Below are 11,675 nucleotides of genomic sequence, written 5' to 3'. Positions count from 1 at the left end.
AATGTAAAATAAACTCCAAATCAAATTCAAACACAATAAACAAACGCATCCAAGGCTTCAAAACCGTATGTTTTTCGAAGTGTGACCTCCTAATCAACACCGGGCAATATTAGGTAATCCCAATATTAGGTAATCAACACCGGGCAATATTAGGTAATCCCAATAGCTTGGAATGGACAAAAAATTGGGGCTAAGCCCTAAACTAATCCCTGGCAATATATTCAAGTCAAGAGCTTATCTTAGCCTTGCCAAAGCATGTGTCATTGGATCTTACCTTAGAGGTGCAATCTGCTCAACTGCTCATGTGGGTGCACTAGCTAGCTCGTCCATTCGCATCCTCACTCCGTTTTGTCCTACCAGAATGCTCATTTACCAAAGGGGTGAAGGGAGAGCTCTCAATGGAGGTAAGAAGAGATGGTCCTTTGCGATAGTTATCTCTCACAAAAGACGGGAACAGAAGCATGAGCAAGTAAGAAGAGAGAAGGAGGAGAGCTCACAATATTGCATGGGAATGATTGTGTATTGCTTATTGTTAAAAATGACTTATATACAAGTGACTAGTTTTCACACTAGACTAGCCAAACTTAAAAATGGTTCGGCCTCTATTACTAGTCTTAAGCAACTATGTACACTAAGTCCGTAGACTTTTCCTATTTGACATTAATCTCATGGTGGTAAGGTTACTTTATATGTTCGAGTGGTGTCTTACAAAAGATAAGTGCCCATTTGTACAGGTAAGATAAGTGCCCGTTTGTGCAAGTAAGATTGTAAAACGTCTTACAGTAGGTTGGGCAGGTGAAACCATGTCAACCAACGGAGTGGTTAACATATTCCTTCAAGATAATGCCTATGAAACCAATGTGAGCGCTCCAGAAATGTTTTATACTTCAAATATTGTATTCAAGGAAGTTTTGCATCTAGCAACAAGAATAACGTAGAAGTAATTTGTTACCTTTTTAGCGTATATGTCATTCTTTTTAGTCTCGTTTTTTAAGAATGTGTCATTGTTTTTAGTATCAGTTTTTAAGAATGTGTCATTGTTTTGAGTATCGATTTTTAAGAATATATTAGATTTATTTAAGGAGATCAAATAAATTTATTATTAAGAAAATAAATGAGAAAATCCAAAAATCATATAATCGTGTAAATGATACTCGACTAATAAATAAGGCATTTTTAATTTTTTGTGTGTGCCTTTTTATATGCCTATGTACCTAATCTATTAAGTACTCTAACTCCCACTACCATGTGGCAAGAGGAGGTTGTATACCAAAAGGGGCCTCCATATGAGGCCATTTGGCACAAGAGCATGTATGAGATCATATTCACATTGGCTATGTTGGAGTTGAGAGTGAAAGGTTAAATCTTTATAGTTTTTTATATTTATTAATAGTGGTTTTTACGCATGACATTATCTATATCTATCTTCTATATTTTATTAATATTGAAGGATGGAGAGTGCCACGTAAAGGATCCTTGGGAGCTCCCCCTTCTTCTATTAAACAACTAGGTGTACTTTCCACATGGCACCTCCCCCATGCTTAACCCTCACTCTTCTCACGCTCAGGTCACCATGTTAGATCAAATCACATCACATTGCTCTTCATCACGCTTCAAACACTGCTTCGTTGGAGGGTGCCCCAATGCACATTGCTCTTCACACTGTTAGCTTCATTCGCGGGTGCTCCAGTGCGCACGCGCTCTCTCTCTCTCTCTCTCTCACACACACTCATATGACTAAAACCAATTTTAGGCCCCACGCCCACGATCTCATCAACAAGGGCCTTAAAAGCATACATAAAGCTGCATACACAGAGCTCTTCTTCCAGTGCTCCACATCGTCATCCATCACTAGCAGCAAGCTAGCTGCTTGGTCTACTAGCGCTAGAGGAGACCTTGACTTCTACCAATCCAAGAGAAACCCACAAAGCCTGCCTACAACATTGTCGCCATTTCACCAATGCAACACCCCCGCCTCCAACTAATCACACCAAACTTGAATCCAGCACTAGTTAGCTGAGTTCTTCGACTGCCAAAAGTCATCACTCCCCGCTCATCTCTACATCATTTGATACATCTAGCAAACAATTCATGTGCAACGGTGTGGTTGAGTGGGGTATCTATGTATGTTTATGTCTCTGTATGTGTCTATCAATGTGCATGTGTGTGATTTTAGGTCTATTTTTTGTGTTGGCATTTGGGACTTTCTATGTGCTATTTGGAGAGATATATATAATAATAATATATGCTAATGGTCTCTCATTGTATGGATTGTTCTATGTGTACTATATTAGTATCTATGTGCATATCAACATATGAATGTGTGCATGTTTTCATTGATGTGGATGTGTGTGGTTGTGGGTCTTCTCTTTTGGTCGGTGTTTACTAATTTGTTCTATCAATTTAGAAAGAATCATGTTTGATATTATATTCATGTTAGATATACAAGAGTGTAACATTATAGGTTAATATTTTTGTATTTAAAGCTAAAATTACTTTTAAAACATGCATTATATAACTTGGTTTTCTACAGAGCCACCACTTTGATGTGCACCTTTACCTCACAAGCACACATGTGCTATGTACATGTGTGTACTATGTGCATGTGCATGTTATGTGTCTCTATGTCCTATGTGTGTGTTTTATGTGCTTGTGCATGTGCATGTGGTCTATTTACATGTGCATGTATCATAGATGCAAACACGTGTGTAGAGTGCTTTACACCAGTCAACAATAGACCCTTTAGAGATGGGTCTAGGCTACTCGTTTTCTCAAAGAAAAGTATTCATCTTTAACTGCCGTGAAAAGGCAAGCCAAAAAAAGCTCCAGTAGGTTAATCAGACATTGTGGACAGCTGCAACTAATGAAACCAAAAAACTAGCTTTGAGATGCTGTCTTTCCAAATGGAACAAGCATATCATTTTGTACATCCACAGCCTACCATGGAGTCCTAGGCTCAATGTGCCACGTGTGCGTAAGGATCATTTGGCCAGTATGTCCATAGAAATCATTGATTTACCAGCACTACTGAAGGCAATGAGCAGCTCAGATGTGGGACTCCATGGCAACTCAAGCTATAATTAACTCAATACAGGCTTTGGAAGCCAAGTGGCCACCCTAAGATTTAGGTACAATCAATCAAACCAGACCTTAGATACATATGATCTCACCAAGGCACCACTATGAATACTCACTCAGACCATTGGACAAGTGTGATCACTACACAAAGAGGTGAGCTAGTAGATTACACAACACTAAGCAAGACTTGCATGGCATTTCTGTTCAGCATGCTGTAATCAAAACAGAAAGCATTCAGTAAGGGGATTTCTTAAACTACATGAAGCTAGGCTTCCATCTCCTTGAGGGACTTCATAATTAGCTGCATGGTGGGCCGCTTCACGGAATCCTCGGCTGTGCACAAGCAAGCAAGCTGCAAGAGCTTCACCATGGTACCCTTCCATGTGCCATCAGAGATAACAGAATCTAGAGCCTCGGCTGCTTTCCCTAGCTTCACCATGTGCTTAACCCATCCCACCAGATTACCCCCTTCCACATCTTTGAACTCTATGCCTGTCGGCTCCCTCCCTGTCAGCAGCTCCATCAATATAACACCATAACTGTAGACATCCCCCTTTGTACTGCACCTCCAGCATTGTCCATACTCAGGAGGAATGTACCCAAATGTGCCTGCTATGCCTGTGCTTACATGGGTCTCACATGCACTGATGAGCCGCGCAAGCCCAAAGTCAGCTACCCTCGGCTCAAAATTCTCATCCAGCAGTATGTTGCTTGCTTTCACGTCTCTATGTATTATGTGGGGAATGAGGCTATGATGTAAGAATGCAAGCCCACGGGCAGAGCCCGCAGCTATCTTGAACCGCTTCTCCCAATCCAAGACCTCCAGAGCATCAGCCCTATTCCTAAGCCATATGTCCAAGCTCCCATTAACCATGTACTCATACACTAGAAGCTTCTCTTCGCCGAAAGAACAGTAACCCAACAAAGGAACAAGGTTTCGGTGCTTCACTTTGCCCAGGGTTTCCATCTCTGCTAAGAATTCCCTCTGCCCTTGTGTCCTAGACTGGCCTAGCTTCTTCACTGCCACTATCTTTCCATCCGGCAACACCGCCTTGTATACTGTCCCAAATCCACCATCCCCAATTATGTTGGTCTTGCAAAAATTGTTAGTGGCTTTCAGAAGATCAGCCAGAGTGAGCCGGAGCAGAGGCCTTTCAAACATGGCCACATTGATGCTCAAAGGCTCTCTGACCTTTTCAGGAAAAAACAGGGCATTGGAATCAAGTGCCAGATGATTTAATTTTCTCTTTTCTATGTCCTTGGGTAGGATGTCTTGCCTACGCATCTTCCTTCTTAGAAAGGCGGCAATGATGCAGAAACAAGCAATAAGGACCCCTGCCGTAATGCCCAGAACAGCCCCAGGGCTTAGCAAGAGGGTGGCTGTGTGTCGATCTGCTGAAGCTGCACAATGTGATGCCAGCATGCGACCACAAAGGGCATCATTCATGAGGAAAGAGTTGGCAGAAAACTCAGCACAGCTACCCAATTCTGGGACCTCTCCCACTAGATCATTGCTGGATAGATTGAGAAAGGAAAGGCCATAGAGGTCACATATTTTGGGCGAGATTTCACCTGTTAGAAGGTTGCTGGACAAGTCAAGGTAAGTCAACTGAGAGAGGCTGCCAAGCTCCACAGGGATGGACCCGGTAAATCTGTTGCTGTGGAGATCGAGGTAGGAGAGACTGGAGAGGTTTCCCAAGCTCATGGGAATGGCTTCATTGAAAAAGTTACTGCACAAATCCAGAGCTTGCACCTGATGCCAAACAATGCTTTCTGTGAGAAGGGCCGAAATGCCCCCTGTTAGCTGGTTGTTGCCAAGGTAGAAGCCCACGATTGAGACCATCTTGGAATAATCTGGCGGGATTTTGCCGCCCAAGTGGTTATAGCTAGCATCCAGATGTGTCAATCCAGAGAGTTGGCCCAGAGACGGGGGAAGAGGCCCAGAGAGCTCATTGTGGGTAACATTGAGCTTAACCAAGCTGACTACCTTTCCAAGCTCTGAAGGGATTTCACCACTGAGTTTGTTATGGCCTAAGTTGAGGCCTTGCAGTCTGCCCAACTCTCCCAAGCGGGCAGGGATGTTTCCACTCAATGCATTGTCTGAAAGGTCAAGGGTGGTGAGGTTGTAAAGCGCGGATAGAACCTCTGGAATAGTCCCACTCAACTGATTGCCTTGAAGTAAAAGATTGACCAGAACAGAGCATTTTCCAATCCGAGCAGGTATGCTGCCTGTGAGGTGGTTGAATGAGAGGTCCAACACCCCAAAATGTTGGGTAAACATGGAGTCAGGCATGTTGAACTCCCTAGAGACAGAACATATCTTGTCTGGGATGTGCCCAGATAGCTGGTTATGGGAAAGGACAAGGCAATCCAGCTCAGGGAGGCTGCCAAACTCCAATGGTATCTGCCCAAATAGGTGATTGTTGCCCAAATCAAGAGTAGCAAGCTGTGCACAGTTCCCCAACTCAGGAGGGATTTGCCCAGTGAAAGCATTGAAGCTGAGGGTGAGAGTGGTTAGATTCTCTAACAAGCCCAACTGCGCTGGAAGAGCCCCTTTTAGGTGGTTGTTATCCAAGCATAGCTGATTCAAGATCTTCAGGTCCCCTACACGAGGGGACAGTGCCCCTGTGAGAAGATTGCTTCGGGCTGAAATCTCCATGAGAGACTTGGACCCCCATATCTCATCAGGTATAGACCCAGAAAAGTTGTTCCCATCAATGCTGAGAGCTACTAGCATATCCAACCTTGCAAAGTACCCAGGCACCCCACCTGTCAGCTGGTTCCCATTGAGCTCAATGTCAGTCAAGGCTGTGCAGTTTTGGAACGTGTCGTCTATGCTGCCATTGAAGAAATTTTTGTTCAAAAACAGCTGAGAGAGCAGGGGTGCCTTGCAGAGCTCTGCTGGTAAGGAGCCTGATAGATGGTTCCCATTCAAACTCAAGGTGACCAAAGAGGAACAGTTACCCAGCTCTTTTGGGATACTCCCTGAAAACTGGTTGGTTGCCAACAGGAGAGAGTTCACTAGCTGCCAATTCCCTAGCCAAGGGGGTAGAGGACCACTGAGTAGGTTGCCCTCCAGTGAGAGAGAGGCTATGAACCTCAGATTTGCTAGTTCATCTGGAAGCCTTCCTGTGAGCTGATTGAATGAAAGCTCAACAATTCTCAGGTTTCTGCATTGGCCAAGCGTGGGGGGGATGGATCCGTTGAGGAGATTGTAAGGCATAATCAAGGAGGCCAGGTTCTGCAGGTGCCCAATAGAGTCTGGTATGGGCCCAGAAAGGAAATTCCGGGTGAGGTCCATCTTGATCAATGACTGCAAACTGCCTATCTCTGTCGGCAACCGGCCTGAGAGTTGACAAGAAGCCAGGTAGAGGTTGGTTAAGTTAGGCATGCTCCCTATCTCCTTAGGCAAAGGACCACTGAAGGAGTTTTGCCCCAAAGAAAGATCAGTAAGACTTTCAAGTTGCCCCAATTCAGCTGGAATGGAACCTGTGAGAGCATTGTTGTTGAGGTCCAAGTACTGCAGGCTTGAAAGGCCACCCAGCTCAGGGGGCAAGCTCCCAGTGAGCTTATTACTAGAAAGGTCCATAGACAGAAGGTTCTTTAGCTCTCCCAATTGAGGCGGTATGCTTCCTGAGAGGGCATTCCCATTCAAGAAGATGTAGCTCAAGTTGGCCAGCTTTCCAAGGGTTAAGGGAATGGTTCCAGAGATGTGATTATCCCCAAGGTCAAGCATCTGTAGCTTGGCCAGAGAACCCAACTCAGTGGGAAGAGTGTCTGAAATAAGATTGTTGCGAAAGATGAGCTGTTCCAAATTGGCTAAATTTCCTATTTGGGAAGGAATCCCACCTGAGAGTCTGTTGGAGCTGAGGTCCAGATGCTGCAGATTCTTCAAATCCCAGAGTTGAAGAGAGATGTTTCCTTCCAAATTCATGTTGGGCAGAGAGAGAGAGGTCACTGTGCCTTCTGTACAATTAACCCCTATCCACTGGCATGGAGATGGGTCTGCCGAGACCCAACCAGACAAGGTGTGGGGGTTTGTCAGTTCATATTTGAAGCCCATGAGAGAGCCCACTTCAGAAGCTGCACCATATGTGCTCCATAGCATGAGGCAGAGCAAGAGTAGAGCACCCGAGGTAGACATGGGGTAAGAGCTGCTTTACATTAACTTCAGAGGAGCAATGGTGCAGCACTGCAGAGCTCAACAAGCCTTACCAACACGAGAGCTTAATAGGCGCCCACTGTTTTGAACTCTATGTATGCATGGCCTCCTTGAGGTTGTTGCCGCCTGCATGCACGTAGAGCGCACCACCACCGCATTAGACCAAAGCCTCTGGCTTGTAAGAAACGGTAGCAAGCAAACATTGACGCACATACAAAAGTAAAATAAAACCGTTTTTGTCAGGAAGTGTGCTGTGGCTAGCCACGAGTGTAGCTTCAGCGTTATGCTATGGAGAGCTCAGAGCAAGCACAGTCGGTTCCAGTGTCCACAATCTAAAAACAATAGATTTACACATCGTCTGTTCAATGTTGACTCTCTTCAACTGAGCCATAGGGGCTACTAGCTACACACCATCTCTCTCTCTCTCTCTCTCTCTCTCCCACGAGTTTCTCAGACTCCGGCTAAGGTGACCTACCCATAGCTGTCTGTGATTATTCTTGATTATTTTCTCTCAGTGTTGACCAAAAACAAGCTCATGCGGCACTTCTGTTTTACATTCTACGTCACTCTACCAAATAAAGCTACAGCCAAACAAATTCAGCAAGCTCAAGCGTTGAAATTGCTTACTTACGCTGAGGGAAGCTAGTGCTTGGAAGTCCCACACAAGCAGCAAGTGCACTTCAAAGAGGATAATGCATAAAATTTCACACACCGTTAAAAAAAAAATAAGCAGAAAAATTTTTGCGTGCCAGTAGCTTCTCAGCACAGGAGCATGAAAAAAATGAGCATATTGAAAGGGGCAAGTGACTCGAGAGAACTGAAAGCATAGCAAACAGAGAGAAGAGGAGGATTTTCAATGCACTCAGAGCTGGTGGTTCTGTGAACATATAGGTTTTCAAGTCACAGGATGGAAAGGGCAAGGACTGATAAAAGTACTCTCTCATAAGTGATTATTACTTGTGACAATGTGATGGTGTTGGTGGTGGTGACCAGCTGCTCAGCCTAGCTATAAGAGGTGATGATGGGTTCTCCAGACTTTTTTTTAATATGATGACTTCATTGGGATGGCATAACCTTGGACAAGCAACAACACTTAAAGCATTGCAACCTAACCCAACGCTCACTTGAGTCTTGAGATAATCCCCCCAATTCCCCATAAAGCCTTCACTTTAACGTTTTCTCTTTCAAAACAATCAATCCCTCCCTGGAGTTTGAGTTAATTAATCCCTCATTGGAGTTTGAGTTAAGTTGGAAGTTCCACCACAACAAGACACAATAACTTCAGAATAGAGCACTATATTTCTATAATTGAAAGCATTTAAACTTCAAATCAAGACACAATAACTTCAGCAATAGAGGATTCTTTTTTTTGGGAACAATAAGTATATATTTATATTAACAGGGCAAAACAGCCATTTACAACAAGTGTTGTGGTAGTGGTATAAATAGAGCACTATATTTCTATAATTGAAAGCATTCAAACTTCAAAACAAATTTGATGTGAACATTTTATTTCGAGCAAGATGATTTACCCTTTGTGGGCATGTGGCAATCAAAGGTCTTGTGAGCATCGCGACATCGGTGGTGGAGTTATTGGGCTCTTTGCAAAAAGGAAATCGGTGTGGGGACATCGATTTCCCTAAATAGCCAAGTGGAGCTATGATGCCTCCTTGGCTATAGCCCACTGTTTTATAGCCCAAAGGTAGCACCATGCCTCTAAAATGGAGGTACTGGGTTTGAATTTACCCTAGTGGCATGTAATTTCACTACCTACTCTCACAATACACTGATTTTTTTATAAAAAGGTGGAGCTATGAAGAAGTTCTTATTTTGATGCTGTGCACCAGTGGGAAAAATAAATATCGAACTTTGCAGAAAGAACAATAAATTGCCACCTTGCTAGCACCACCGATGGTATTGAGATTGTAGGTGGAAGGGCTCGTCACAATAACACCAACCCTCCACTAGTAGTATTCTTCCAGTGCTTTAAAAAAGCATCTAAGAAGAAGGAAGAACGGTAAGAAAACGACCATAGAGCACTCCCTAGATTACTCACCTATTCTTAATCATATGTGATTGTTGACACAGCTATCTCGCCTTCATTAAAGTCAGCTCTACAAGGTTGTGCCATGCCAAATAAGGACTAGGAGCTTCTAAAGATACATGTGCGTCTATATGCCATGCATAGCAAGGGGGTAGTGTCTATAACACGTGGATATACAAAGCTAAGGATTTTTTAGATCTTGGTCTCCCACCATTAATTCATTAAAGTGGGTATTTTTCATTGTTTTGTAGTGTAAACTTGTGTAAAAATAAAATTTAAGGTTATTTTTTAACGAGTCAAGGATGCATGTACAAGAGTACATTTGTGTAGCATATACCAAGACTAAAGAGGCACTCATTGCAAAGGGGCTAGGTAGGGATATAAGAGACATAGAAGTGTATATTGTGAGTTGGTTCTCACGGAATGGAGAGAGGCCATGACCTCTTCTTTGTAAACGGGCCCTATAATGCAAGGTAGGGTTATTCAATTCTTAGAGACAAATAGTGGATGATAGGAGAAGTATTCCATACATATCGTGTTTATTTTTAGAGAATGGATGATATGAGAGTTGTTCCATACATATCCTAATCAACTAGGTAGCATGCTTCTAAACAAGATGAGCCCAATCAACATGTTTTTTATTAGGGTAAGGAAGGGGTAAGCTAGTCAATAAAGGGAACATATCGGAAGCCATCCACCAGTAGTACATAGCTTAATGCAGGGAGCTTGATGTGCTCAAGAGTGGTAGACCAAAAGCATGATCCACTTTTAGCATTGTTGTGAACCTACGCTCGTCCTCCTTCTAGCTCCCTCGACATAGAAAGATATAGTGGATCCTTCATGATGAATATCCAAAAAATGAGATGACAACATCATTATGAAAAAAATGAGCCAAAGAAATTTCAAACTTGTGGTGTTTTTAACCTCTACTAAAGGCTTACAAGGTTTTGTGGCAAAGAGTCTCCCCTATGGATGGCAGGGGAAGCCATCACTAGGGTGACATTGTGACATTCCAATCTCATACATCACACGTTACAACCACTGCTTAAATTTGAAGGCCATTTTAGACTTCAAATGATGTTTCAAGATTTATTAAAGGATTAAATTTTAATAACAAAGCCTTATAAGCATCAAATTAAATCCCATATATAATTAGGGTGTAAAGTTAAGGGGATTAAGAGTGTGTATCTGCGTATATAAAAGAGAATAACTTTTGTATATGTAAAGTTAAGGGGATTAAGAGTGTGTATCTACCTGTACATATATAAAAAGAGATTAACTTTTGTATATGTAAAGTTAGTGGATTAAGAGTACGTATCTGTGTGTACATATATAAAAGAGATTAACTTTTGATCTATTGTTTCATTAGGATGTAGATATTATGGAACACATATGAATTCCATAGAAGTGATGTAGATATTGTTTCATTAGGATGTAGATATTATGGAACACATATGAATTCCATAGAAGTGATGTACTCACAATATATTGTTCCATTAGGATGTGGATATTACAAAAAACATATATGAATTCCATAGCAGCAATGCACTCTATTGATGCGATGATTAGAATGCATGGGAACCTCGAGTGAGTTTCAAATATACATATATCTATATATAAAATATATATACATATGAACCTTACTTTGGGCTTCAAATTTAAGGCCTAGCTACAACTTCTCGATCTCTCATCTTTATTTCATTCAAGTATAGAGCAACCTTCAAAGTATGTTTCGAACTTTTGGTGTGGAGTGTGTGTATCTATGAGACAAGATTTGTAAAGGTAACTTTGCATACATTCTATGTTGAAACTCTAAGGCCCACAAAATTTTTCCCTTCAATGTACTTTCATTCCATCTTATCACTCATCGGCCCACTAAAAAGAAAAAAACAAAAGTAGAATGTTGGATTCAATAAATGACAAAAATCATAGATGAGAATCTTGTAGGCTAAAAGTTACCTACTAGTTGCTAGCTACCAACAAGGATTTTTTTTCCCCAATTATTAAAAAATATACACATATCCCAAGCCAAGGTGTACAAAATTATACATTTTATTAGATTACAAGCAATTACAAAGTAACTTTTTTATCAGGGTACAATCAATTTCTTAATATCACTTTTGCGATTTTCCAAGCAAAGGACAAGGCGTCAAATTCCAAGCATTTATAAAATTTAACAAATTTCAAACAAGAATAGCAAATTTGTAGCAAACTCCAAGCATTTATCAAGTAATAACAATTTTGCAATAGACCTTGCAAGTTGGAAGCTCAAGTGATAAATTTTCTCAAAAAAAAATTTGTTGTGTAAGATCCAAGACTCTTAGGGCATTTAATTGGAGGCACAAAATTGTCATTTTTAGCATGTAATAGATATGGCTAACCACCTACTAG

General features: G+C 41.9%; 1 protein-coding gene across 2 annotated transcripts; it reads right to left on the bottom strand.

Moving 5' to 3' along the window:
* Positions 1–2,896: 2,896 nt before the first annotated feature.
* On the bottom strand, positions 2,897–8,533 carry LOC147638639 (uncharacterized). Of its 2 annotated transcripts, none has more exons than XM_086798572.1 (2): positions 7,868–8,533; positions 2,897–7,366 (listed from the first exon to the last, which is right to left on the bottom strand). In XM_086798572.1, exon 2 carries the CDS (start codon positions 7,220–7,222, stop codon positions 3,344–3,346), a length of 3,879 nt encoding a protein of 1,292 aa, XP_086654698.1. In that variant the 5' UTR covers positions 7,223–7,366; positions 7,868–8,533; the 3' UTR covers positions 2,897–3,343. The 2 variants fall into 2 exon arrangements, with proteins under 2 accessions (XP_086654698.1, XP_086654696.1); XM_086798570.1 differs by having other exon boundaries at positions 7,872–8,533.
* Between the last annotated feature and the right edge of the window lie 3,142 nt (positions 8,534–11,675).

The sequence above is a fragment of the Cibotium barometz genome, chromosome 5 (assembly GCF_041138505.1).
Source record: "Cibotium barometz isolate CiBa-2024 chromosome 5, ASM4113850v1, whole genome shotgun sequence".
Classification (NCBI taxonomy): Eukaryota; Viridiplantae; Streptophyta; class Polypodiopsida; order Cyatheales; family Cibotiaceae; genus Cibotium; species Cibotium barometz.
This window is presented reverse-complemented; position numbering and strand designations above follow the sequence as displayed.

Excerpts from the sequence above, each read along its gene's own strand:
- LOC147638639 (XM_086798572.1), bottom strand. The coding sequence starts at position 7,222 with ATGTCTACCTCGGGTGCTCTACTCTTGCTCTGCCTCATGCTATGGAGC.